This window comes from Mustela nigripes, chromosome 6 (genome assembly GCF_022355385.1).
Source record: "Mustela nigripes isolate SB6536 chromosome 6, MUSNIG.SB6536, whole genome shotgun sequence".
NCBI classification, from domain to species: domain Eukaryota; kingdom Metazoa; phylum Chordata; class Mammalia; order Carnivora; family Mustelidae; genus Mustela; species Mustela nigripes.
Window position 1 is genome coordinate 92,589,537 of NC_081562.1, and position 23,206 is coordinate 92,612,742.

Sequence of the window (23,206 nt, forward strand, 5' to 3'; positions counted from 1 at the left end):
ATGGAGGCAAGACCCCGCCCCCTACAGTCAGCCTGGGGCTCAGAGCTCATTCTTGGCTCTTTGTTGGCCGTGGTGCCCAGTGCGGACCTGCCCCCTGGACGAGTTCCAGTGCAACAATACCCTGTGCAAGCCGCTGGCGTGGAAGTGCGACGGCGAGGACGACTGCGGGGACAACTCCGACGAAAACCCGGAGGAGTGCGGTGAGCTGGAGGAGCCGGGCTGGGACAGGGCGGGGCTTTCTTGCTCTTCCGGGGCTCCAGGCCCGCCCCTCTGGCTCATTCTTGCTCCATCCGCTCCCACCGCTGCAGCCCGGTTCGTGTGCCCTCCTAACCGGCCCTTCCGTTGCAAGAACGACCGCGTCTGCCTGTGGATCGGGCGCCAGTGTGACGGCACTGACAACTGTGGGGATGGGACTGACGAGGAGGACTGTGGTGAGCAGGGAGCTGGTGGAGGGAGCCTGGCGCCGGCGGGCTGGGGAGGAAGGGCACGCCATATTTTGGGTGCTGCACAGGAGGTGGAGGGGAGTGGGCCAAGTGCGGACTTCATCCGCGGAGGGTGCAGATCCCTTGCCGGGAGCCCAAGGGCCCTTCCTTGTAAGAGAGAAGCCCCTGGAGAAAGCCCGGGAGGCTTCCTGGCGCCTAGGTCTTGAGGTGGAGACTGGGACTCTGAATGTTTAGCCCGCATCCCCCGAAGCTTGACAGAGAGCCGCAGGGCGTCCCTGTGGACCTGGAGGCTGTGGGGTGGCCAATAGCCAGATCTGAAGCCCCCGCCTTCCTCAGAGCCCCCCACGGCCCAGACCCCCCACTGCAAAGACAAGAAGGAGTTTCTGTGCCGGAACCAGCGCTGCCTGTCCTCCTCGCTTCGCTGCAACATGCTGGATGACTGCGGGGATGGCTCCGATGAGGAAGACTGCAGCATCGGTAAGCCCCCGCCCCGCGCCGGCAGGGGTGGTCGGGGGCCCGCCCTGGGGCGGTTGGGCAGAGAACCGCTGCCTGGGCACAGGGTGGCTTAGGGCAGGGGACCCGCTCTGTCCTCCGCAGACCCCAAGCTGACCAGCTGCGCCACCAACGCCAGCATCTGCGGGGATGAGGCCCGCTGCGTGCGCACGGAGAAAGCCGCCTACTGTGCCTGTCGCTCTGGCTTCCACACCGTGCCGGGCCAGCCTGGATGCCAGGGTAGGAAGGCGGGACTCAGAGGGGGCGGGCAGATACCCAGACTCTCCATGACCCCCCTCCCCCGTGTAACCCCCAGACATCAACGAGTGCCTGCGCTTCGGCACCTGCTCCCAGCTCTGCAACAACACCAAGGGTGGCCATCTCTGCAGCTGCGCCCGCAACTTCATGAAGACGCACAACACCTGCAAGGCGGAAGGTACCGCCCCAGCCCGCAGACTGCAGGAGTGGGTGGGGCTACAGACACCTTGGTACAAACCCGGCTGACATGTAGAAGGGATGCTTCCCTTCCCGCTCTAAGCAAGGAACCCCAGAGCCACAGGCCGGCCGTGGCACAGAGGGTGCTAGTTTGGGGGTTGGCTCATCGGAGGAAGCTGCAGTGTGGGCAGTACACCTAAATCCCATACGTGCTTGCTTCCTTACCCACCGCTCACCCGCAGAGCGCACAGGTATGCATCAGCAGGCAATCACCTGTACCGCATTTGCTTTTCATTTTCAGCTTTAGTGGGGTGTAATTGACAAAACTCTCAGATAGTTAGTGTGCACAGGGGATGGTTTGATACACATACACCTTGTGAAAGGGTTCCTTTCATTGAGTTAACACAAACCATCATCTCATATTTACTTTCTTGTGGGGCACTGAGAACAAGTAAGCTCTACTCTTCCATATCCTTTGGTGCTTACCTGCACCTGCCTGAGTACAGACACCCCCAGTCCGCCACACACACACCCACGCACCCACGAGGGCACGTGTACACACACAATCCCACCGCATGTGCCCACAAGCAGGTATCAGACAGCATGTGGCAGAGTGTAGGGATGCCAGCCCCAAGACCGTGGAGCGGCAGAAGTTTCTGGGGCTGGAGAGGCCCAGAAGGTTTTCTGAAGTGCCAGGTCACACCAGATTAGCTCAGGGAAGGAGAGGAGGGAGCCCATCCCAGCAGCAGGCCCAGCACCCCCCAGCCTGGCCTCCCATCTCTACCATTTACTGCACCCAACACCTGGCCTCTCACCCGTCCAGGCTCCGAGTATCAGGTCCTCTACATCGCCGATGACAATGAGATCCGCAGCCTGTTCCCCAGTCACCCCCATTCGGCTTACGAACAGGCCTTCCAGGGTGACGAGAGTGTCCGCATCGATGCCATGGATGTCCATGTCAAGGCCGGCCGTGTCTATTGGACCAACTGGCACACAGGGACCATCTCCTATCGCAGCCTGCCACCTGCTGCTCCCCCCACCACATCCAACCGCCACCGGCGACAGATTGACCGGGGTGTCACCCACCTCAATGTGAGTAGCCCCCCCAACTCCGGGGATGGGACCCACACAGATTGGATGGAAAGATGGCAAAGAGCAGATGGTTCAGAGCAGAGTTTGAAAAGGCCAGTGGAAGGGGGTAGAGGGTGAGGCTGGCAGGCAGGGCAGTCAAGGTCATTGTGGGCACAACAGGTGGGCAAAGCGATGCCAGCAGTGGTAGCTGGCTCTGCCACATGGCAGCCCAAAGTGGCAGGGTATAGTGAGAACGCTGGCCTTGAGTCTCAGAACCAAATTCAGCTCCTGATTGTCACAGCCACCCACTCTGTGGGGCGTGGGCACCCATTTGACCTCTTAGGGCCTCGCTTCTTTCCTCAATAGAGCAAGGTAATAATGCCTAATTCAGCAAAACATGGGAAAGCTCTTATGGCTCATAAGGTAAGTGTCAGGGAATTTCTTCAAAATCAGAGAACTGGCTCTCTTCCTAGGCTGACTTTTTAGCAGGGACAAGCTGGCAGGTGGCGGGGGGGATAATGGGCAGGAAGACAAAGGGTGGTGGCCCCTGAAATTGTCACCCCTGCATTCAGATTTCAGGGCTCAAGATGCCAAGGGGTATTGCCATCGACTGGGTGGCTGGGAACGTGTACTGGACAGATTCGGGCCGAGATGTGATTGAGGTGGCACAAATGAAGGGCGAGAACCGCAAGACACTCATCTCGGGCATGATCGACGAGCCCCATGCCATCGTGGTGGACCCGCTGAGGGGGTATGCAGGGGTCCTCCCGGGGGGAGGCATCCGAGCCGGTGCTAGGAAGCTTCTGGGAGGGGGGCAGGTACCTAGCATCCCCAAGCCTGTCCTTCCCCTTCCAGATCATCCTGAGATCAGTCTTCCTCCAACCCTAGCGTCTTCAGGCCCGTACCCAGCTCTGGCCCTCTCCATGGGCTGCCTTTGCCAGAACTCCCAGCTGGCCTGCTGGGTAGGGGCCTGACCTCCACGTAGCTGGCTGTCATGTGCAGCCAACTTCCAGTTCCTCCTTAGCTCCAGGGGGCAGTTCTGCCCACTTTGATGACTCTGGATCAGCACAGTGTGACTTTAGAGTAAAAGATCTTTAACCTGAGCAGGGAGCTGACTCCCCTGGTTTTCTCCAGAGGAGGGAAACAGGACACCCTCCTTCCACTACCCAGCAGTCCCTGTGCCGAGGCCATGACCTGATGGCACACGTTGCTCAGCCTCCTCTGGGAGCCCCAGGTCCTACCCACACTTTTTCTTCTTCCCCAGCACCATGTACTGGTCAGACTGGGGGAATCACCCCAAAATTGAAACAGCAGCAATGGATGGGACCCTTCGGGAGACACTGGTACAGGACAACATCCAATGGCCCACAGGTCCGTGGCAGCAGGGGGCAGGGGATGTGGGAGGGGTGGACTTGCTGAGCCTGAGGTCACATAAAAGCTGAGGGGGGAAGGGGCTTGGTCTGGGATGGACAGCAAGTCATGGAAGCTTTTCCCAGACGTGACTAGGAGTGGTCATGGGGACAGGACAGAGCTGTCCCAAGCATGGAGACAGGTCTGCTTTTCTCAAGTCTAGGGTGGGCGAGGCTGGGCCTTCACAATGCTCTCTGCCTTTCCCTAGGCTTGGCTGTGGACTATCACAATGAACGACTATACTGGGCAGACGCCAAGCTCTCAGTCATCGGCAGCATCCGGCTTAATGGCACGGACCCCATCGTGGCTGCTGACAGCAAACGAGGTCAGCCTCTGAGAACAGCCTCAGCCAGCCCTGCCCTCGGGCCTCTTATCTTCCTCACCAAGTCCAAGGCCTTGCCCAGCATCTGCCACCTCCTCATCCTGGTGCCCAGCAGTCCTGCAGTGCCTTCCCGGCCTCACCTCCCTCCTCCCCGGCCCTGGACCTCTGTACCAGCCCTGCATCCTCTGGCCCACTTGCCCATTCATTCATTACACCGAGTTTTGAGCTGTATGGAGGCAACAGAGGTGGCAGGAGGAGCTTAGTAAATGTAGGGAGAGAGAGCAGAAGTCGGTCCTGATCCCAGAAGTCAAGGGCTAATGGGACCTTTTGCCAGTGGTGGCTACAGGAGGAGGAACAGGTTGGGGGGAGTTTTGTTTGGGACATGTTGAGTTTGGGATGCCTGGGAGCCATGGGAGCCAGTGTCCTTGGGAGTGACCAGGGCCTGAGTCCCCTCTGAGTTTACCTTCTCCCCCAGGCCTAAGTCACCCCTTCAGCATTGATGTCTTTGAGGATTACATCTACGGCGTTACCTACATTAATAATCGTGTCTTCAAGATCCATAAGTTTGGACACAGCCCCTTGATCAACCTGACAGGGGGCCTGAGCCACGCCTCTGATGTGGTCCTGTACCACCAACACAAGCAGCCTGAAGGTAGGCAAAGAGGGCAGGTCTGGAGGCAGAGTCTCCAGGCTGTCACCTCAGGTCTCAGTGGGTGCGGGAAGATCCTGGGTCCCCGAGGCTCAGCATCCTTCCACCCCTGCCCACACCCACAGTGACCAACCCCTGTGACCGCAAGAAGTGTGAATGGCTCTGCCTGCTGAGCCCCAGTGGGCCTGTCTGCACCTGTCCCAATGGGAAGCGGCTGGACAATGGCACCTGTGTGGCTGTGCCCTCGCCAACACCCCCACCAGATGGTATGCTCATGCCCCTGCTCCATGTCCCCAGCCCCCCTCTCCCGCCCCAGACTCTCTACCCCATGAGCCCTGAGCTCCCCTCTTTCCCTGGCTCTGTGCCCTGATGGTCCTTCCCGCAGCTCCTCGACCCGGAACCTGTAACCTGCAGTGCTTCAATGGCGGCAGCTGCTTCCTCAACGCGCGGAGGCAGCCGAAGTGCCGCTGCCAGCCCCGGTACACGGGCGACAAGTGCGAGCTGGACCAGTGCTGGGAGTACTGCCGCAATGGGGGCACATGTGCCGCCTCCCCCTCTGGTACAGCCTTCAGTTCTCCAGAGGCCACGCCTGCTCCCAGCTCCTTGGCGCCCCACCCCGGGCAAATCCCCAGCTCCCCGATACCTGGCTCCCCTCCTCCCTGGCTTCACCTCTGCCCCCCACGCTGTCAACCCCTGCCTCCTGCTCACGGCCCCAACCCACGGCCTCAGTGTCCCTCCCTCCGCTGCCCCCTCCCATGCCTCCCACCTCCCACCCATGGCCCCAGCATCCCTTATCCTTCCCTCTGCCGAGGCCCTCCACCTGGGTCCTCCGGGCCCTGCTCCCCATGCAGCAGGGCTGGGACCTCAGTGGGTCTCAGTCCCACTCACATTTCCTCTCCCACCAGGCATGCCCACGTGCCGGTGCCCCACGGGATTCACGGGCCCCAAATGCACCCAGCAGGTGTGTGCGGGCTACTGTGTCAACAACAGCACCTGCACTGTCAACCAGGGCAACCAGCCCCAGTGCCGATGTCTACCCGGCTTCCTGGGGGATCGCTGCCAATACCGTGAGTGAGCCATTCGTGGGCCCCGGGGTGGGGTGAGGAGGTACACTGGAGCAGCTAGAGCCCAGGCTGACAGTCCCAGGGGTCTGCCTTAGGGAGGGAGGCCATTGGCAGCTCAAGCAGGTTCAGGGGGCTCACCCAGAGAGGTGTGCACACTTCCCGCAAGGTGATGAGCCCTCTGGCATCAGGATCATTCAAATGAAAGCAGTGCCCTGTCAGGCTGTTTGGGGACATACGTTTGCTCTGAGTCCGTGATGGTGGGGGCTCGGGAGGAGGTGGGAGTCACCTAAGAGGCCCAGGGGTCCTCTCAGGTGTCCAGCCACCTCCCCCCACAGCCTGTGGAGGAGCCTCCTGAGGGTGGGGCTTGAGGCAGCTCCTTTCCCGCCCCTCAACCCCAGGGCAGTGCTCCGGCTACTGTGAGAACTTCGGCACATGCCAGATGGCCGCTGATGGCTCCCGGCAGTGCCGCTGCACTGCCTACTTTGAGGGCCCTAGGTGTGAGGTAAACAAGTGCAGCCGCTGCCTGGAGGGAGCCTGCGTGGTCAACAAGCAGACTGGGGACGTCACCTGCAAGTGAGTGGGGCCTGCCCCACAGCTCCGCCCCCGCCCCGCCCCTTCCTCAGCGCCTCAGCCACCCCACCCCCACCAAGCCCACCCAGCCTGTCACTCCTTCCTGCAGCTGCTCTGATGGCCGCGTGGCCCCCAGCTGTCTGACCTGCGTCGGCCACTGCAGCAACGGTGGTTCCTGCACCATGAACAGCAAAATGATGCCTGAGTGCCAGTGAGTGGGACCTGAGCCTTCCTGAGACCCAGCTCATCCCCTCCCCTCCCCACAGCTGTGCAAGGACACTGGGACCCTGTGGCCCCTCCCAGTTCCCTGGCAGCCATGGCTGTGGAGGTCCCGCCTGCTCAGGTCTGCCCCTTCTGTCTACAGGTGCCCGCCCCACATGGCAGGACCCCGGTGTGAGGAGCAGGTGGTCAGCCAACAGCAGCCTGGACGTAGGTGGCTGGGAATGGGAAGACAGAGCTTCAGGGCTCTGGAGCAGGGAGATTTTGGTCTCTCATTTTCCCTGAACCTCTCTGACTCCATTTCCCGCCTTCTCCCTTCCAGATATGGCCTCTATCCTCATCCCTCTGCTGTTGCTGCTTCTGATGCTTCTGGTAGCTGGAGTGGTATTCTGGTATAAGCGGCGAGTCCGAGGGTGAGTTAAGGAGAATTCTGGAAAATTCTGTTAGTTTACCATCCTAGCCTTGCCCTCCTAGAATCCCTGCACCCTAAAATCCTGCTTCCCCCAGGGCTAAGGGCTTCCAGCACCAGCGGATGACCAACGGGGCCATGAATGTGGAGATTGGGAACCCCACCTATAAGATGTATGAAGGCGGGGAGCCTGATGATGTAGGGGGCTTACTGGATGCTGACTTTGCACTGGACCCTGACAAGGTGGGCCGGGAGGACAGGGGAGGAGGCTGTGTGAGGGGGGGGTGTTGATGAAGGGCCCCGGCTTGGATGATGGAATGGAGGTGGGGGCTGGGCAACCGGGCCAACGACTCCATCCTGAGCCCCACTTGAACTGTCACCTTGCAGCCCACCAACTTCACCAACCCCGTGTACGCCACGCTCTACATGGGTGGCCATGGCAGCCGCCACTCCCTGGCCAGCACGGACGAGAAGCGAGAACTCCTGGGCCGGGGCCCCGAGGACGAGATAGGGGACCCCTTGGCATAAGGCCCTGACCACTGGACTCACCCCAGAGAGCCTCCTGCCCCCTGCCAGAGAAGTCCTTTGATGAGCCCCCTCCTGCCCAGCTAGCCCTTTCCCGGCCCTGCCGGGGTGTATAAATGTAAAAATGAAGGAATTACTTTTTATATGTGAGTGAGCAAGTGAGCAAGCGAGCACAGTATTATCTCTTTCCGTTCTCCTCCTTCCTGCCTGCTCCTCAGCAACCCCCTCATGCTGCCTTCAGGGAGGGGGGCAGGGAGGGCTCTGGGAGCTCCTGCGGCTCACAGGTACCTGCCTCCCACCTTCCACCAAAATGCACCCCCACTGGGAGAGCTGGTGGTGCTGCCTTTCCCCTCCCTGTACAAGACACTTTGTCAAGGCTCTCCCCCTTCTCTTCCCACCCCACTCTCATCCCTCCCAGCTCCCCAGGGCTTATTCTGGGGAGGGAAGAGTGCTTTGCTGCCCCTGTCTGAAAGACTTGGCTCTAGCTGAGGCAGCAAGGAAAGGATGGAATCTTTTAGTTCTTCCTGGGGGAGGCCGTTCCATGCGCCAGCCCCCACTCTGGGGCACCTCTGAGATGGCCATGCTCAATAACCCCCCCCAGACAGGCCCTCCCCCTCTCCAGTGCCCCCACCATGGCTCCCAGGGCTGGAGACTTTCTTTGGTAACCGTCCCCCGGCCTCCCCCACCCTCCCCTGGGGATGAGGAGAAGGTGGGGGCACAACCAGAAAGGGCAAGCGGGCAGCCCCGCTTTGGGGACATGAACGTTTTAATAATTTTTGCTGAATTCCTTTACAACTAAATAACACAGATATTGTTATAAATAAAATTGTAAAAAAAAGAAAAAATGCCACTTGTGTCTACCTGTGAGTGTGAGACTCTGGGAGCTGGGCTGTGCTTGCCTGCCTCAGCCGCCAGAGGGAGGCCTGCCCTGAGCTAGAGGTGGGCTGGGGAGTCTGGTCTTCAGTGCCCTTCTTCCTGAGCTCTCTCCCTCTCCATCTGGCTGCTGGGGGTGGGGGGGAGGGTGGCACTGGACTTCACGAGGAAGACCAGCTTCTCCTGGCTGTGTGACCTTGAGCCAGTGACTTCACCTTTGTGGATCGCATATCCTCTCTGGCTCTAGGACAGTAACTCCAAAATCTGTTTCTCTCCATTGTCACTTGTGGGACATCACCACCAGCCCTCCCCAAAAAACGATCTCCCACAGTGAGAAATCCCACCATAAGAACTGAACACACTGGGGTTGTGAAACGATTTCTAATCAGTCCTTCAGGGTGTTCCATACAGCTCTCTCCGCCGGAGTTTGCTCTTGAAGCGCTAACATCCTCCTGGAGACTAATTAATCAGATGCCAAGTTAGAACTCTAGATTCAGGAGAAGGAGGGCGGGGGGCACCCTAGACTGAAGGAGAGCTAGGAAGACCAGTTTGCCAGGCCCCACTGCCCACCAACAGATCCAGCTAACCAATCATTTTAGCCATCCCAGGGGTTAAAGGTAAGGACTGCCACAATCAAAGGGGTCCCAGGTCTGCCTCAACCCTCACCCAGAGAGGGAACCTCTTGCAGAAAGTCACACAGCTTTACACTGTCCAAGACTGAGAGAGAGTTAGAGCACCGCTCTCCCCTTAAAAGCAAATTTGAGCTCAGGGAGGGCATCTGCAAACAGTCGAAGAACCCTTACCGCTCTCCCAAAGGAGGCCACTGCTATGCTTTCTGCCTCCCTCCCTGCCTGGACTTCCTCAGCTTATTCCTTTCTTGAGGAACCTCTGAGTCTAGGCACCTCTAGAAACAAGAACCCCCCCTTCCCTCTTAGCCCCGAGATTCCAACTCGGCCTCAGCCTCCAAGTCAGTTCTTAGATTGTGCTCTGTCTGGGGCACCCCCGGAGCCCCAGGGCAGAGCCACCCTGCTGGGGAAGAGGCATCCTCCACTGCTTCTTGGGAAGGTTTGTGGCCTCATCTGTCCACCAGGTGGCGCACGCACTCCTGCAGCGCCGCTCACCCTTAAGCCCAGCACAGCCCCCTCCGCGATGCTAATTATGCACCTGCAGGCGGACCCCAGCCTAGCCTCTCACTTCCTTCCCTCGGGCTATTCTGCCACACCCCCTCCACCCTCCGCCAGCCAGCTCCCTCCTTCCCCCAGCGCCAGCCTGCTCCCGACCACTACCAGCCCCACCCCCTCGCTCCCTCCCTCTGCCAGCCGTGCATCTGGCGCCCCCGGGGAGCCACTGATTCTCTGCCTGTCGCCTCAAGATCCCGGGCAGAGCGAGAGGGGCCCCCAGCTGCCGCTTGGAACACACACCCCTCCTGTCAGCTTCTTCCCTCTGCCCATCAGGACCTGCCAGGAAAGGGTCTACCAGGAGGCAGTCCTCGAACTCCTGACCTGGAGAGGACAATGGGCCTGAGACAGAGATGGAGAACAGACAGGGGCTGAGGCTGATACAGACAGAATAAGAGACAGAGATAACAGATGGAGAGATGCAAGGGCAGAGGCAAAGACCCAGAAACAGGAATGGTGTGTGTGTGTGTAGCTGGAGACAGAAGGAGGTGACCTAAGACTAGCAAAAGGTGAAGAGATGACATGGGTCAGGACTCCAGAAGATCAAGATCCGAGTGACAAGCTGGGTGCCCTAGGCCCAGGAGTATCCGCTGGCCCCGTCCACTCTCTCACAGCAGCCCCTGGGCTTGGCACCTGGGCTCGGGATTCTGGTTGGAGCTTGGGGCTTCAGGCCTGGCCATTCCTGCCCCTTCCGGCGTCTCTCCTCTCGGCCCCATCTGCACCCAGGCCCCCGCCTCCTGGCTTCTCTCTCTGGGTGTCTCCGTGTCTGCCTCATTTTCTCAGCATCGCTGATCTTTCCCGCTGTCTGTCATATCTTTGTATCTGAGTCTCTCTTTGTATGTGGCCGGGCTTGCCTTTTGGACTGCCAGGGCCAGCGTATACCTGAGTGCATGTCCGTCTCTGTCTGTGGGGGGGTTGCCTCTCTGCCAAGGCGAGGAAGGGGGCTGAGGTCCAAGTACCTGGCTGGGTGTGCTCGAGTGTGCGTCTTTGTCGTGAGTGTGCATCTGTATGTGTGTGTGTGTGTGCGCGCGCGCGCGCACCCGCGCTCCTGTGTGTGTGTGTGTGAATTGAGTGTGTCCATCTGTGTGTGTCAGTGTGCCTCTCTAGGTGTGCACCTGCCTGTGTGTTTGTGCTGGGCTCTGCATGACCATGTCTCACTCCGCCTGTGTGCTCACCTCTGTGGTGTGACCTGTCCCTGTGAATGCATCTGCGTGCATGCCTGGGAGGGGGGGTGTTGGTGTCTCACGATATGCGTCTGTCTCTCTATCTCTTTGCTTGTCCCCATCTCTCACTGTCTAGGTGTCGGTCGTACCACAACCTCAGCCACAGCCTCAGTGCATAGCAACAGCTGACAGCTGAAGACTCCCTGGGCAGGGAAGAGAGCGAGACTAGGGGGAGGAGGGAGCCAAGCTGGTGAAGAAACAGCCAAGAGGATAGGGACAGAGACAAGGCTGGGGCTGGGGACAGAGACAAGGGCAGAGACGGAAAAGGAAAGGGACAAGGGCCGAGAGGAGCTGATGGTGAAAGATGGGACAGTGGAAGGGAAGGGATAGAGACTGCACCAAGAGACTGGGCAGGCGGCGCTGAGGGGACTTCCTGCCCCCCCACCCCCCCCCGCAGGGACTCTCTGGGATGCGTGGGGGTCAGAGGTGGGAGGCGAGGGGCAAAAGTGAACGGCCGGTCCAGCAGAGGGGTCCGGAGCCCTCGGAGGTGCCTAGAGGGCAGAGGTGGGGGCATCGGGCGCCGTTTGTCAGCTCTATTGACAGACGTGATGGGGTTTCCGTCCGTGATCAATGATTCTCATCTCCGGGCCGAATGAGCCGCGGGGCGCCCATCCATCCCCGTCAGCGCCGCGCGGCGGCAGCCGCCCGAGGCCCCGCCCGCCCTCACCGAGGCCCCTGCCCTACTCCTGCCCCGGACCCACCTTAGCTTGGAGCCTAGAAGGGGCCCGGAGCGCCGAGGGACCCAGGTCTTGTGGGGCCGCTGAGCCTCTCCGGGCTCCGGCTCCGCCGTGCACCCCTTCGAGGACAAGGTCCCGGAGCCTCGGGCCCCACACCCTGCCCCATTCCTCATCAGGGCACAGACCTAGCCTCTCGGGTACACGACCCCTAGGCCCCGCAGCCCTCTGCGCTTCGCACCTGGGCCGGGGGCGTGTCCGGGGCGTGTCGGGGTGAAAGTCACCTTCGGTGCCCCCAGCTGGGCGGGAGGGGGCGCGCGGGGCGCGGCGGGGATTGGAGCGACGCGGAGCCCCGCCCCCCCGCCCGCCCGCCCGAGTCCGACCCAACTTTCTCCCCCGCCCGCGCCCCGCCCCCAGCGCCGAGATCGGTTCCTCTCGCTCAGTCCGCGCGGGCCGCGCCGCCTGCTCCCGCCGCTCCGGCAGCCACCGCACGGCGCGCCAGCCCAGGGTCCCTCGCCCCCAGGCCCGGCTCCGGCCTGCCCGGGACCCGTCCCGCTCGCCCCGCTCAGCCGCCCGGGAAGATGCGGCTGCTCCCGGAATGGCTTCTCTTGCTCTTTGGTCCGTGGCTCCTGAAGAAGGTAAGGGCAAGCCGGGCTGGAGCGGGAGCGCGGGGGTCCGGAACGCAAAGGTCCCAGAGTGCGAGGGGCTCCGTGCGCTCGCCCCGCCCCTAGCGCGGAGAGTCCCAACTTTGCGCCGCGCGGCGGATGCGGACAGACAGACTCCCCGACCTAGGACGGGCGCTCTCCTGGGCCCAAGTTGGCTGAGGGTTGGGGGTGGGTGCCGGGGTGGAGGCCCGACTTGGATCTGGCTCCCTGCTTGGCGGGGGAGGGGACGAAGCCCGACCCGCGAGTGCGCCAGACTGAGCGGGAGTGCGAGACAGACAGACAAGCCAGCAGGGTGTCAGCCTTGCCGTCTTTCCGCGCCAACGTCGCTCGCCTTCCTCGCTGTCTGTCCTTCCACCCCTCCATCTCGCCTTCCCATCTCTCTTCTCTGCACTTGTCACAATGCCAGGTGAGCATACACGACCCGACACACGCGCGCGCACAGATTCGGCCGAACTTGGCTACAATCTCCCATCACATTTCCCGCGGAGACACCTTCTCCCCTGCACAAACCTCACAGACACACCCCTCTCTCGCGCCCAGCTGAGGAGGGTGGGGGCTGTCTGGAAGGGGAGTCTCTCTTCCTGTGCTCTTCTGGCTTCCATATCTCACAGCTGCCTCTTTCCCGAGGCTCTGGGGCGAGGACCGAGGCTGAGGAGGCCCCGATTTGATCTGCCTCCCTCCCAACTTGACGGCTTCAACTCCTGAACACGGTGTGCTCATATGTGCTGGTGTGGAGTGCGGGGGTCAGCGTGTGCACCTGTGTGCGTGCATGTGTCTGGGACACCCAGTCCAGAGTGTGTGTAAGCTACTGTGGTGTGTGGTGTTGGCTTTGAAGGGGTGAGTACGACAGCCTGCTTCACAGTGCCCTCTCTGTGCCCCACAGTGGGGGCATAGGCCCTGGACCCCGACTCCTTTCATCGTCTCCTTGCCTGTGACTTTTCTGTTTCCTGCACCCTAACTGTGACTTACCTAGCTTGGGAGGTGGCAGGTAGCTTCCTAAACCCCTACTTCTTGCACCCCAGCCCTTAACCCCTGTGGAGTCTGGAAGGGGTATAGCCCCCCTGCCTTTCCCCTGCCAACACTTGGGCCCCACCTGCTCAGCCAAATCAAACTCAGCAACTCCAGCAGGGTAGGCACTGTCCTAGAGGAGCTGGTGATTGAGCTTCCTGATTCTCCCAAATGCGCCTGGTGACCTTGAGGGGCTGGAATATGGGAAGAGGGGTCCCCTCCACAAAGACTGCTTCCCCTGGCAGGAACTCCCTTTGCACTGGCTGCCCAGCCCTGCCCTTAGACTACTACAGTTGGGGCCCTGGGCCCCACAAGCCAGTTGTGTATGTGAAGGCCTGCGGGGAATGGAGGTAAGGATCCCAGTCCCCTGCCCCTTCTTTGTACTTCCTCCCCACTCTTCTCTCCACTCTCCGCATCAAATAAACTCCCCTGTGGACAGATCTGGTTTAATTTCCTTTGCCCCCTGAAGGGGAATGAAACATCTGGTAGAGACTTGAAGGAGAGTAAGCATGAGGATGTGAATGATGGGGATCTAGCTCAGAGCTGCAGCTGTGGGCCTCCGTGTTGGAGGCAGTGGGGGCGAGTGTATCTGCCTTTTAGTCCAGTTTGTGTGCGTGTGAGAATCAGTGTTTACACACATGGAAGGACTGTGGGTGTGTATGTATGTGTAATTGCATGGCAGAGTGTGTGTAGAGAAGTGTTTGTGTGTCCAGGTACCTATCTGTGTGCTTGTGTGCACTTGTGGGTACAGTGTGGGCACAGGTGCATAGCCCAACATGGATCTCCAAGTGCATCTGTGTGCTGAGGTGCATGTGTTGCCTGGAGGTAAGTCTCTGGGCTTTGTAAATGTCTGTGTGCTTGTGGTTTTGAGTGCCTTTGAGTGTGGGTGTGGGATTGTGAGCCTCAGGATGTGTTCATGTATCTGAGTGTGGCGTGTGTGTGCGTGTGTGTGCACGCGCGCGTACACGCACGCGTGCTCTCTCTCTCTCTCTCTCTCTCAGGGCTGTCTCAGTGCGGGGGCTGGGAGTATATTAACATGGTAAGGGGCTGGTGGGGGACAGATGACAAGGTAGCTCTTTGGAAAACCCTAATTGTCCAACACTAACCCTGCCCCCCCCCCCGCCCCCAGCCCCTGCCCTGCCACCTGCCTCCCCTTCTGGAGCCTGGGACTCTGACTCTGACCCCGGGCTTCTGCTGCCCCTGGGACTGAGGCCTCTTGGCCAGACCTTCTTCAGGATCTTTCTGATAAGGTCTCTGACTCCTCTCTCCATCCATCTCTTGTCTTCCCACCCCTTGCCAAAGCAGCTGCCTACTGGGAGAAGCAGCAGGCGATCAATAGTCACTAATCACTAATCACTAATTACTAATTAGCTAGGGGAGGGCAGGGGCGGGGCCCTGTGGGATCTTTCCAGTTCTATCCTGCCTTGGGGAAGGATTAGGCCCAAGTGAGCCTCTCTCAGCGCTGGCGGGCCCCAGACCTGCTTCTAGCCACCGGCTCCTGCCTCATACCCCTCTCCAGCCCCCCACCTAATCTCTGCCTGGGCCACTTAGGCACGCGCAGCCTGGGTGAGGGCCCAGAGCCGTGTCCGGGATTTGGGGGTAATCAAGGGACGCAGCTGGGCCAGGGGCACAGGAGAAGGGGGGTGCTGTGACAGCTCCCTTGGGCCAGAGCCTGCACATATGAGAGAGGTACCCATTGGAAAGGAGAATTTAGAGGGTCATGGGGTTGAGGGTGCAGGAGGAACTGGAGATCCAGGACTGGGTAACTGGGGAAGAGGTGAAGTAATTGGGAGACAGAAACAAGGTAATGAAGTGTCACTGGGGTCAGAGGCGAGGTCACTGGGAAGGGGCGACATAAACGTTGATAGAGACCAGGTAAGGGGGCATCCCAGGGCTCAAGTCATTGTCAAGGAGATGGGGAACTTTGAACAGAGCCCTGCAACTCCACATGGGTGGGGCCCGGAAGGGACCAGGGTAACAGAGAGAGGGCATTTCCCGCGGAGAGATGGGGTAGGGGTCCCAGGGCTCAAGCACGGCTGGGTGCAGCGGCGAGTAGCGGCGTGTGGGGTCAAAGCGAGCTGAGGGGTGGGAATGGGGAGCAGGGAGCGCTGCCTTGAGCGCTAGAAATTGGCGAGTCTCCCCCTCTCCCTCTCCTGCCCCTCCTCCACCTCCACCCCGCCCACTCCCCCTCCGGCTCCGGCTTCGGGAAATTACATCCCCGCTCCGCGGCTCTCCCCCCACTACCACCACCGCGCCCCGGAGCCCGCGCCTTTATAGGCACATTTATTGCAATAATAAAGTGAGGCGCGGGGCGGGGGGCGGGGGGCGGCCGTTCCCGGGGGGACCGCGCCGGCTCTAGGAAGCAGGGAAATAAAATAAAATAAAATAAAATCAAAATTCAGATAACGGTGAGCCTTGCGCTGCAGGCCTGGAGCAGGCGGGCAGGCGGGGCTGAGGGGGAGGGGGTGCCCGGCCCAAGGGCAGAGCCCGCCCCACCAGCGGTCCCCGCCCCCTCACGCTATAGTGGGGTCTGGAAGGAGCTATCATCGCTTCTACCTGCCTGGCCCCCTCCCATAACCTAGTCCTGCCCGTCTTCTGCTTTTTCCTCTGACTTGTCCCCCATACCTGTCCTCAGCTCTGTCTCCGTCCCTGTCCCCTGTCTCCTTCCTTGTCCCCCATTGCCCATTCCAGTCCCCATTCACATCTGCCATCCTCATTTCCTGGGCCTTTTCATCCCTCAGCACCCCTGCTCCTGCCCAGTAACCATTCCCCATCCCCCATTTCTGTTCCTGCCCCCATCTGCTGCCATCCCCATCTTCCGGTTCCTACCCCATCTCAGCCCCGCTTGCCATCCCCAGTGCCCATTCCTCAACCACCATCCCTGTTCTCCTTCATCCCCATTTTGGTTTCCATTCCATTCTTCACCTGCCGTCATTCCCCGTCTGCATACCCAGTGCCTGTCCACCATGTATGATCACCTCTCCATCCCTGTTTCCATGCCTATCCTTGTTCATCCTTACTGCTGCACCCTATACCTGTGCCTGCCAAGTCCCAAACCCCAGTCCCCCCATCCCAGCCCTCACCCCAGCCTATCCTATCCATCCACCTCTGTCCTTACCCCCCTCTCTGTCCCTGGTTCCCAACTGGACCCTGTCTATTCCACCCCGCCCTGTCTGCAGTGGCCCCCACCCCCACCCCTTGCTAGGTACAAGGGCTTAATTCGCAATTCGCTGCCCTTCCCCATCCCGGGCCTGGAGGAGCACTGTTCCTTCCCCAGCCACAGGGTGCCGTTCCCTTCCTGGGTCCGGAATCCTGAGCGGCGCCACCTGACCCATGCTGGCGGAAAGAAGCCAGGGACTGGTCTGGAGGCCTGGGGGAGGTGCGCCCTGCAATGCGGCTGGGGGGCCGACAGCCTGAATCTCCCCCCCCCCCCCCCCCGACCCCCCCCCCAAAAGGCCCCCCCCACACACACACACACTGGAATTTGTTCAGCAGCAAGAGGCAGCCTCAACTCCCCTCCATTGCGTGGGCTTACTGCCTTAGGGGCAAAGCGCTCCTGGCTGGGCTCCCGCCCCGCATGGGCCTGGAGGCGCCCGGTGAGGAGCACCCCCCACCCACACCCACACCCCCGCCCGCCACCAAGCACCTCCGCCCCTGCGCCAACAGCCAGACTAGCCTCTCCCCTCGGCAAATGTCACCGCGCCCAATTAGCTTAATTAAACCAGCTCTGGAGCGAGGGGGACCCCTCCTCGGACAACACCCTGCTCCCACTCTCAGTCAGGGAGGGGGAGGGACAGCACCATGGATCTGGGGAAATAGGGGCTCCTTTATCACCCTGCTTTCCTTCATTCCCACCGTACCCACAGATGGAGACAGAAGGATAGAGGGAAAGAACCAAGAGAGACAGACAGAAATGGAGCAAAACAGAATCACGGAAGGAGAAAATTCGAGACAGAGTGAGGGACTCAGAGAAGAGTCTCTGAGAGAAATGGAAAAACAGTGAAAAAGGAAGAAAGAGAGAGAGTGAGAGAGAGCGTGCAAGCGAGGAAGCCAGAGGGAGGATTTGATTTTATTTTATTCCATGTTCCCATTTCTCGGCTCGTTTCCTCACAGACTCTCACCCCCTCTCTGTCCGAGCTCCCCCCAAGGTCGCTTTGGCCGCCCCCCCAACTCTTCCCTTTTATCTTGGCAGTCTCCTGCAGCGGGTGGGGGTGTGGGTGCCCAAAGCCCAGGGATTTGCCAGGATCAGAGAAGCGCAGACAGCAATTTGTCTGGGATCACAGGGCCGTGGGGGAGGGGGGAAACCCCCAGCACCCCTCACCACCCAGCCAAACCTCTTTTCCTCTCCCAGCCCCTGCCTGTGAGGGGTCGTAGGTCTGAAGCGGCCTCTGACAAGTCCTGGGCTGGGTGCAGGACTATGAGTGCTGCAGGGGTGCACTGGGAGGGGGTGTCTCAGAGGTATTCAGGGTCATAAGAGCAGGTGACTGGGGACTGATGGATGCCCCTGGAAAGGCAGTGTTGGACCTAGAGGGGTGAGGAGATTAGGAGTCAGAGTTCAAATGACTACCCCCCCCTCCTTGACCTTCCCTGGAAGCTTTATGCACTCCCTTCCTCCAGTGACCGACCTGAGGCTCAGGCCCTGCCCTCTCCAAGCCCACCTCCTTGGAGGTCTGTCTTGCCCCCTCAACAGTGTGGCCTGGGACCCTTCCCACCATCCCTCTCCAGCCCACCCTCCCGGTGTTAGCTGCCAGCTCAAGCTTGTCTGTCTGAGTCAATCACTCTTGCCGCCCCCGCCCCCCTCACCTGAGCTGGGAGGAGGGATGGACGGGAGGAGGAATGAGGGGGGCCATAAATATGTATGACGGAGCGGGTGGCGGCAGCATTAATAACCCGGGATCGGGATCGCAGTGCTGCGGGGATGGGGACCAGGCGGTGGAGATTCTAGCCCAGCAGCTTGACTCTGGCATTCCTGTCCCTTGTGGACTCATGCTGTGTACACAGGGTATGTGCAAACACAGGGGGCACCCATGCTGCCAGGCCTCTTTACCTACCCAAAGCTCAGCTTGTAGGCCAGTGAGGAACCCGCCAGAGACCATTCATATACAACTCACACAGATGCATCCCCCCCCAACACACCGCACTTGTTCTATTATTGTGGACATACTGATACACACCCTTGAGAAAGAGCTTAACTCAGAGACAGAGGGTGATAGGAGCTCACACAGGAGAAGTAACACCTCTGGACACAGCTAACCCAGACACACAACCACACCAGTCACACAGACAGAACCACCACAAACTGATAGACAGCCTCATTCAGATCAACACACAGACACACACAGCCAACCCAGGCACATACATTCCAGGCATATATACGGAGCCCTCACAGGCTGACACAACAACCAGCCAGCACCACAAGCAGACACACACACACACACACACAGGCCCCTCAGACTGATACAGGCAGGCAGACACACACACACACACAACCACAGGTTGAGACAGAGTGTGAGCGTGCACACGTACACATACTCTCCCACACACCATCACTCCAGGTACACGGTCACACACAACCATCCCAGGGCTGCCAGACATACCAGCACTCCAGGATGATGCCCGCGCTACTCCCTCCCAGCAATCTGAACCTCCGCAGCAAGGGCCACACAAACTGGCCACAGCTAACAGTCTGACTGACACACTCTGACACTCCCGGCTCCTCTCCCTCCCGCTGCCCTCGCTGGAGCAGCGGCTCCATATTTCTTCCTCCTCCGGCTCTCAAACGTCTCCTTCTCTCCCGGCCAGCCCCCCCCCCCCCCCCCCCCCCCCCCCCCCCCCTCCTCCCCCGGCCCGCCCCCCCCCCCCCCCCCCCGCCCCGGATAATTGATGGCCAGGGCCTGGCCCCGCCGCTCCCGCCTCTCGATCCATCTTGTATTCGCGCCCGCGCTGTCTCCCAGATCAGCGGCCACCTGAGACAGGCAGGGACGGGTGAGGGCGGGCACGGGCGGTCCTCCAGCCCCCTCCAAGCCCAGGGAAGGGCCACTAGGCGGCCTCTCCCACAGTAAGAGTGTCAGAGGAGAAGAGGGGGGCCTGTGTAGCCCCCCCAGCCTCAACCCACAGCCGTGAGACCCTCCAGGGCTCTTGCTCCGCCAGTTTCCCGGGCCCCTCCCTACAAGGGAGTAGAGGCTGAGGTCTGGGCAGAGACTAAAGCCTTGGCAGAGGTCAAGTTGGGAGGTCTTCACTTCTTTCTTGATGCTGGATGTTGACAGCCCCCACGGCCTGGTCTTCCTGAGTCCAGCTCCTCCCCAGTCCACCATTACTTGGAACCAAGCAGGTTCCAGGCCAGGGGAGACCCAGCCGGCGGTGTCCACAGCTCCATTCCCTAATCCAGCCCGAGGGCTTTGGCTTTTTTGCCTTCCTCAGTTCGCACTGGAGTTCTCCGGAACACAAGGATTCCCAAGTCATTTCACAGATGTGGGAACTGAGAACGGGTCAGTGACTTGGCCAAGAGCACAGAGGTTGAAAGGGCTGCAGGCCTACACCAGTACACAGCCCGGAACCACTGACCGTGGACCGCCCAGTTCCCTTTGGGCTCGCAGCGGCTGGGAAAGGGGGCTGGCCGGGTAGGGTAGGGGGTGGTAGGATCCTGGGATGGCCAAGGAAAACCCCAGCGCCTCTCTTTTCTGCTCTCCCTTCGCCCACAGGTTGTTAATGCCCAGATACCAGAGTCCCGGAGTCCGCAGTACCTGGAGCTGGGCCCCGCCGCGGCCAGAGGGGGCGACCCTGGCCAACAGCTCCCGGTGCCCAGGTCTTCCCACAGCCTGGGCACCGCCCGCGCCTGGAGCTGGGCCTGGCCAGCTAATCACACCGGGGCACTGGCCCGGGCGGGGGCGCTGCCGGCGCCGCGCACCAAGAGGAAGCCGTCCATCAAAGCGGCCCGCGCCAAAAAGATCTTTGGCTGGGGGGACTTCTACTTCCGGGTACACACCCTCAAGTTCTCGCTGCTGGTGACCGGCAAGATCGTGGACCACGTGAACGGCACCTTCAGCGTGTATTTCCGCCACAATTCGTCTAGCCTGGGCAACCTCAGCGTCAGTATCGTGCCGCCCTCCAAGCGGGTCGAGTTCGGGGGCGTCTGGCTGCCAGGGCCGGCCCCCCACCCGCTGCAGTCTACGCTGGCCCTGGAAGGGGTTCTCCCTGGGCTGGGGCCCCCGCTGGGAATAGCGGCCGCGGGACCGGGGCTAGGGGGTACCCTCGGGGGCGCGCTGGCGGGCCCATTCGGGGGCGCGCTGGGAGTGCCCGGGGCCAAAGAGTCTCGCGCTTTCAACTGCCACGTGGAGTATGAGAAGACAAACCGCGCGCGCAAGCACCGCCCGTGCCTGTACGACCCATCGCAGGTGTGCTTCACCGAGCACACGCAGAGCCAGGCTGCCTGGCTCTGCGCCAAGCCCTTCAAAGTCATCTGCATCTTCGTCTCTTTCCTCAGCTTTGACTACAAACTGGTGCAGAAGGTGTGCCCAGACTATAACTTCCAGAGTGAGCACCCTTACTTTGGGTAGCTCGCCTCGCCCTCGCCCGGACCCTAAGCTTCGTGCCAAACCCCGGCCTCCCTAAGTGAGACCCCTCCCTGTGCCCCGCAGCTCCTGTGGCCGTGTCCACCCCTTCCATTCTGAGGGCGAAGGAACAGCCCTCCCGGGGACAGTCAGCCACCCGCCATAGGTCCACCCTTTCCTTATGGGGAGTGCCCACGAGGCAGGGGTGGGGGCCTGGGGGGAGAGGTAGCCCCTCCTCTGCCTCCCAAAGTGGAGAGGCAAGAGCACAGGTCTAGAATAGATGGGGCTTGAAGGGGGTCCCAGCGTCCCTCAGGTCTGCAGTGGGTCCCCCTCATGCCCCTGGGCGCTGGGTTGGACATTCCCTTTGTCCTCATCTTTAATGACGTCTGGCCTGGCACCCTGGTCGCACCCTTTCTTACCCCCAGGCGCTTGTCCTCCTGTTCCACCCTGTCCCCACGTAAAGACTGTGAGGCCTAAAAATTGCGGCCTATCCCCAACCCCTTCTGCCTGCCGGTATGCCTGTCCGCCTTTCTCCCCGAAACTCTAATTAGGGTAGGGGAAGCAGAACTCCTGGGCCTAGGCGATGGACTGGGCCCCTGCCCTCTGCCCACTTCCCTTCCATCCCTGCAGTCCTGCTCCACCTGCCCCTTTCCAGCTGCTTCCTCTTGGTGATATTTTTTCTATGCCCCAACAGACGGGAAAGGGAACAAAATAAAGTGAAATCCAATACGTGTCTGTGTGAGAGACCTTTGTAGGGAAGGGGTGGTGGTGTGGGTTTATGGGGGAGCAGCGCTCTGGCCAGGACCTCCTCCTTCGGCAGGCTCGTGGAAACTGAGGCAAATATTGATGGAGCTAGCACCTTGGAGGTCATCCAAGACCAGATGAGGGAGAGATGAGGGCGACCCTTGCTGTGGGAGCTCTAAGGTGAGGATTTTCTCCCGAGGTGGACGTAGGGAAGCCGCAGCAGATCGAGTGGGGAGGAGACCTGAAAGGGGACTACCAGCGGACTGCTGGAGATGACCTGGGGGAGGAGGTATAAGGCCTTGCAATGGGACGAAGTCGCGGGGACAGCGTAGGCAGAGCGCCGACAACCTGCTAAGCTCCGAGGGGCTGGAGGGAAGTGGCAGGTGGGGGAGGGGGGGGAGGAACGGTGTTTGCGGCATCTGGAGTCATCGATCTTCCTTTTCCTTCCTAATTTCGTGGGCGCTGAGTTTGCAGACGGCTGAGACAGGGAGGGAGGCCGGAGACGAGGGGGTGGGGGAAGGGACGAGCGCGAGTTTGGAGAGCCCGGCCGCGTCGTCGCCGCTGGCCGCCTGCAAACAAGGCCCCCTTCAGCCAGCTGCCCACCCTCCCCACCCCCGCCTCCAGCTCCCTCCTGCCGCCGCCGCTGCTAATTTTATCCGCCCCCAACTCTGGCCCGGACGTTAATTGGCTGCGGCTTCATTAGCAGTTCTCGGAGCTCAGCCGCCCCCCTCCCCTGGGGACCCCTGACTGGGGCGAGGGAGGGGGTAGAACAAGCTGAGGCACAGAACCGACCTCGACACTTGGACACTTGGTCTTCTGCCTTCCTTCTTTTTGAGTCCTGGGCCAAAATACCCGCTCAGCTAGTGCAGTACTCCCCAGGGAATTGCCCACTGGTTCCAGCAGGAAACTGAGTCAGAGGTGAGTCTGACCTAGACGTGCCTGGGAGTGAGAAGTCGCTGAGGGGAAAATAAATCATGGATGGATGGAGGGATGGGTGGGTGGATGGGTGGGTGGGTGGGGGAATAACAGAACTCAAGCTGAAAGGAAGAGGGAGGTGGGAGGTGATTCTAGGTCAGAGACTGGAGGAAGAACTCTAACCAAGGGCTTATTGCTGGAAAACCTGAGAACACCTGAAGTTTGAGTGGGAGGGAAGGTTAGAGCAAAGCAGGGACTTCTGAGGCCTGGTAGGAGAGCCAAGTGGAAATGTTCAGAATAAGCAAGTTAGCCCATCTGGGTCTCAGTTTCCTCACTTGTAAGGCAATAATAAAATAGCATGTCCTGGAGATTAAATGAGACTTTGCATGTCAACATGTTCTGTGACGGACTGTCCTTCTCCTCTTCCTCTGACTCACAAACTGCCTCCTCTGCAGCCATCCTCTTCTCCTCCTCCCCGCAATCCCCCTGGGACATCTGGACCTCTGGGAGCTGAATTGCCCCTGCCCATCACTGCACTTGTTGCATTTTATTACTTGTTCACTTCTTTTTTTTTTTTTTAAAGATTTTATTTATTTATTTGACAGACAGAGATCACAAGTAGGCAGAGAGGCAGGCAGAGAGAGAGGGGGAAGCAGGCTCCCTGTTGAGCAGAAAGCCCAATGCGGGACTGGATCCCAGGACCCCGAGATCATGACCTGAGCCAAAGGCAGCGGCTTAACCCACTGAGCCACCCAGGCACCCCTACT

General features: G+C 60.3%; 2 protein-coding genes across 3 annotated transcripts in view; both read left to right on the forward strand.

Annotated features, from left to right (window-relative positions):
- The window catches only part of LRP1 (LDL receptor related protein 1), a 79,633-nt gene extending 71,179 nt beyond the window's left edge, over nucleotides 1-8,454 (forward strand). For both annotated transcript variants that reach the window (XM_059403489.1, XM_059403490.1), the window contains 19 exons: nucleotides 81-200; nucleotides 309-431; nucleotides 780-920; nucleotides 1,041-1,175; nucleotides 1,252-1,371; nucleotides 2,194-2,462; nucleotides 3,014-3,192; nucleotides 3,706-3,812; nucleotides 4,060-4,176; nucleotides 4,649-4,825; nucleotides 4,948-5,088; nucleotides 5,208-5,381; nucleotides 5,728-5,889; nucleotides 6,285-6,459; nucleotides 6,566-6,667; nucleotides 6,821-6,885; nucleotides 6,998-7,088; nucleotides 7,183-7,327; nucleotides 7,472-8,454. In XM_059403489.1, the coding sequence (XP_059259472.1) occupies nucleotides 81-200; nucleotides 309-431; nucleotides 780-920; nucleotides 1,041-1,175; nucleotides 1,252-1,371; nucleotides 2,194-2,462; nucleotides 3,014-3,192; nucleotides 3,706-3,812; nucleotides 4,060-4,176; nucleotides 4,649-4,825; nucleotides 4,948-5,088; nucleotides 5,208-5,381; nucleotides 5,728-5,889; nucleotides 6,285-6,459; nucleotides 6,566-6,667; nucleotides 6,821-6,885; nucleotides 6,998-7,088; nucleotides 7,183-7,327; nucleotides 7,472-7,612 (2,684 nt within the window). In that variant the 3' untranslated portion in view covers nucleotides 7,613-8,454. The remainder of the gene's footprint in view (nucleotides 1-80; nucleotides 201-308; nucleotides 432-779; nucleotides 921-1,040; nucleotides 1,176-1,251; nucleotides 1,372-2,193; nucleotides 2,463-3,013; nucleotides 3,193-3,705; nucleotides 3,813-4,059; nucleotides 4,177-4,648; nucleotides 4,826-4,947; nucleotides 5,089-5,207; nucleotides 5,382-5,727; nucleotides 5,890-6,284; nucleotides 6,460-6,565; nucleotides 6,668-6,820; nucleotides 6,886-6,997; nucleotides 7,089-7,182; nucleotides 7,328-7,471) is intronic.
- A 3,515-nt stretch (nucleotides 8,455-11,969) lies between these two features.
- NXPH4 (neurexophilin 4) lies at nucleotides 11,970-21,509 on the forward strand. The gene is made up of 2 exons (XM_059404925.1): nucleotides 11,970-12,195; nucleotides 19,932-21,509. Exons 1-2 carry the CDS (start codon nucleotides 12,139-12,141, stop codon nucleotides 20,784-20,786), a joined length of 912 nt encoding a protein of 303 aa, XP_059260908.1. The 5' UTR covers nucleotides 11,970-12,138; the 3' UTR covers nucleotides 20,787-21,509.
- Nucleotides 21,510-23,206: the final 1,697 nt, after the last annotated feature.

Coding starts and splice junctions, on each gene's coding strand:
- NXPH4 (XM_059404925.1), top strand. CDS start 12,139: ATGCGGCTGCTCCCGGAATGGCTTCTCTTGCTCTTTGGTCCGTGGCTC. Junction 12,196..19,931: donor GTCCGTGGCTCCTGAAGAAG/GTAAGGGCAAGC, acceptor CTTCGCCCACAG/GTTGTTAATGCCCAGATACC.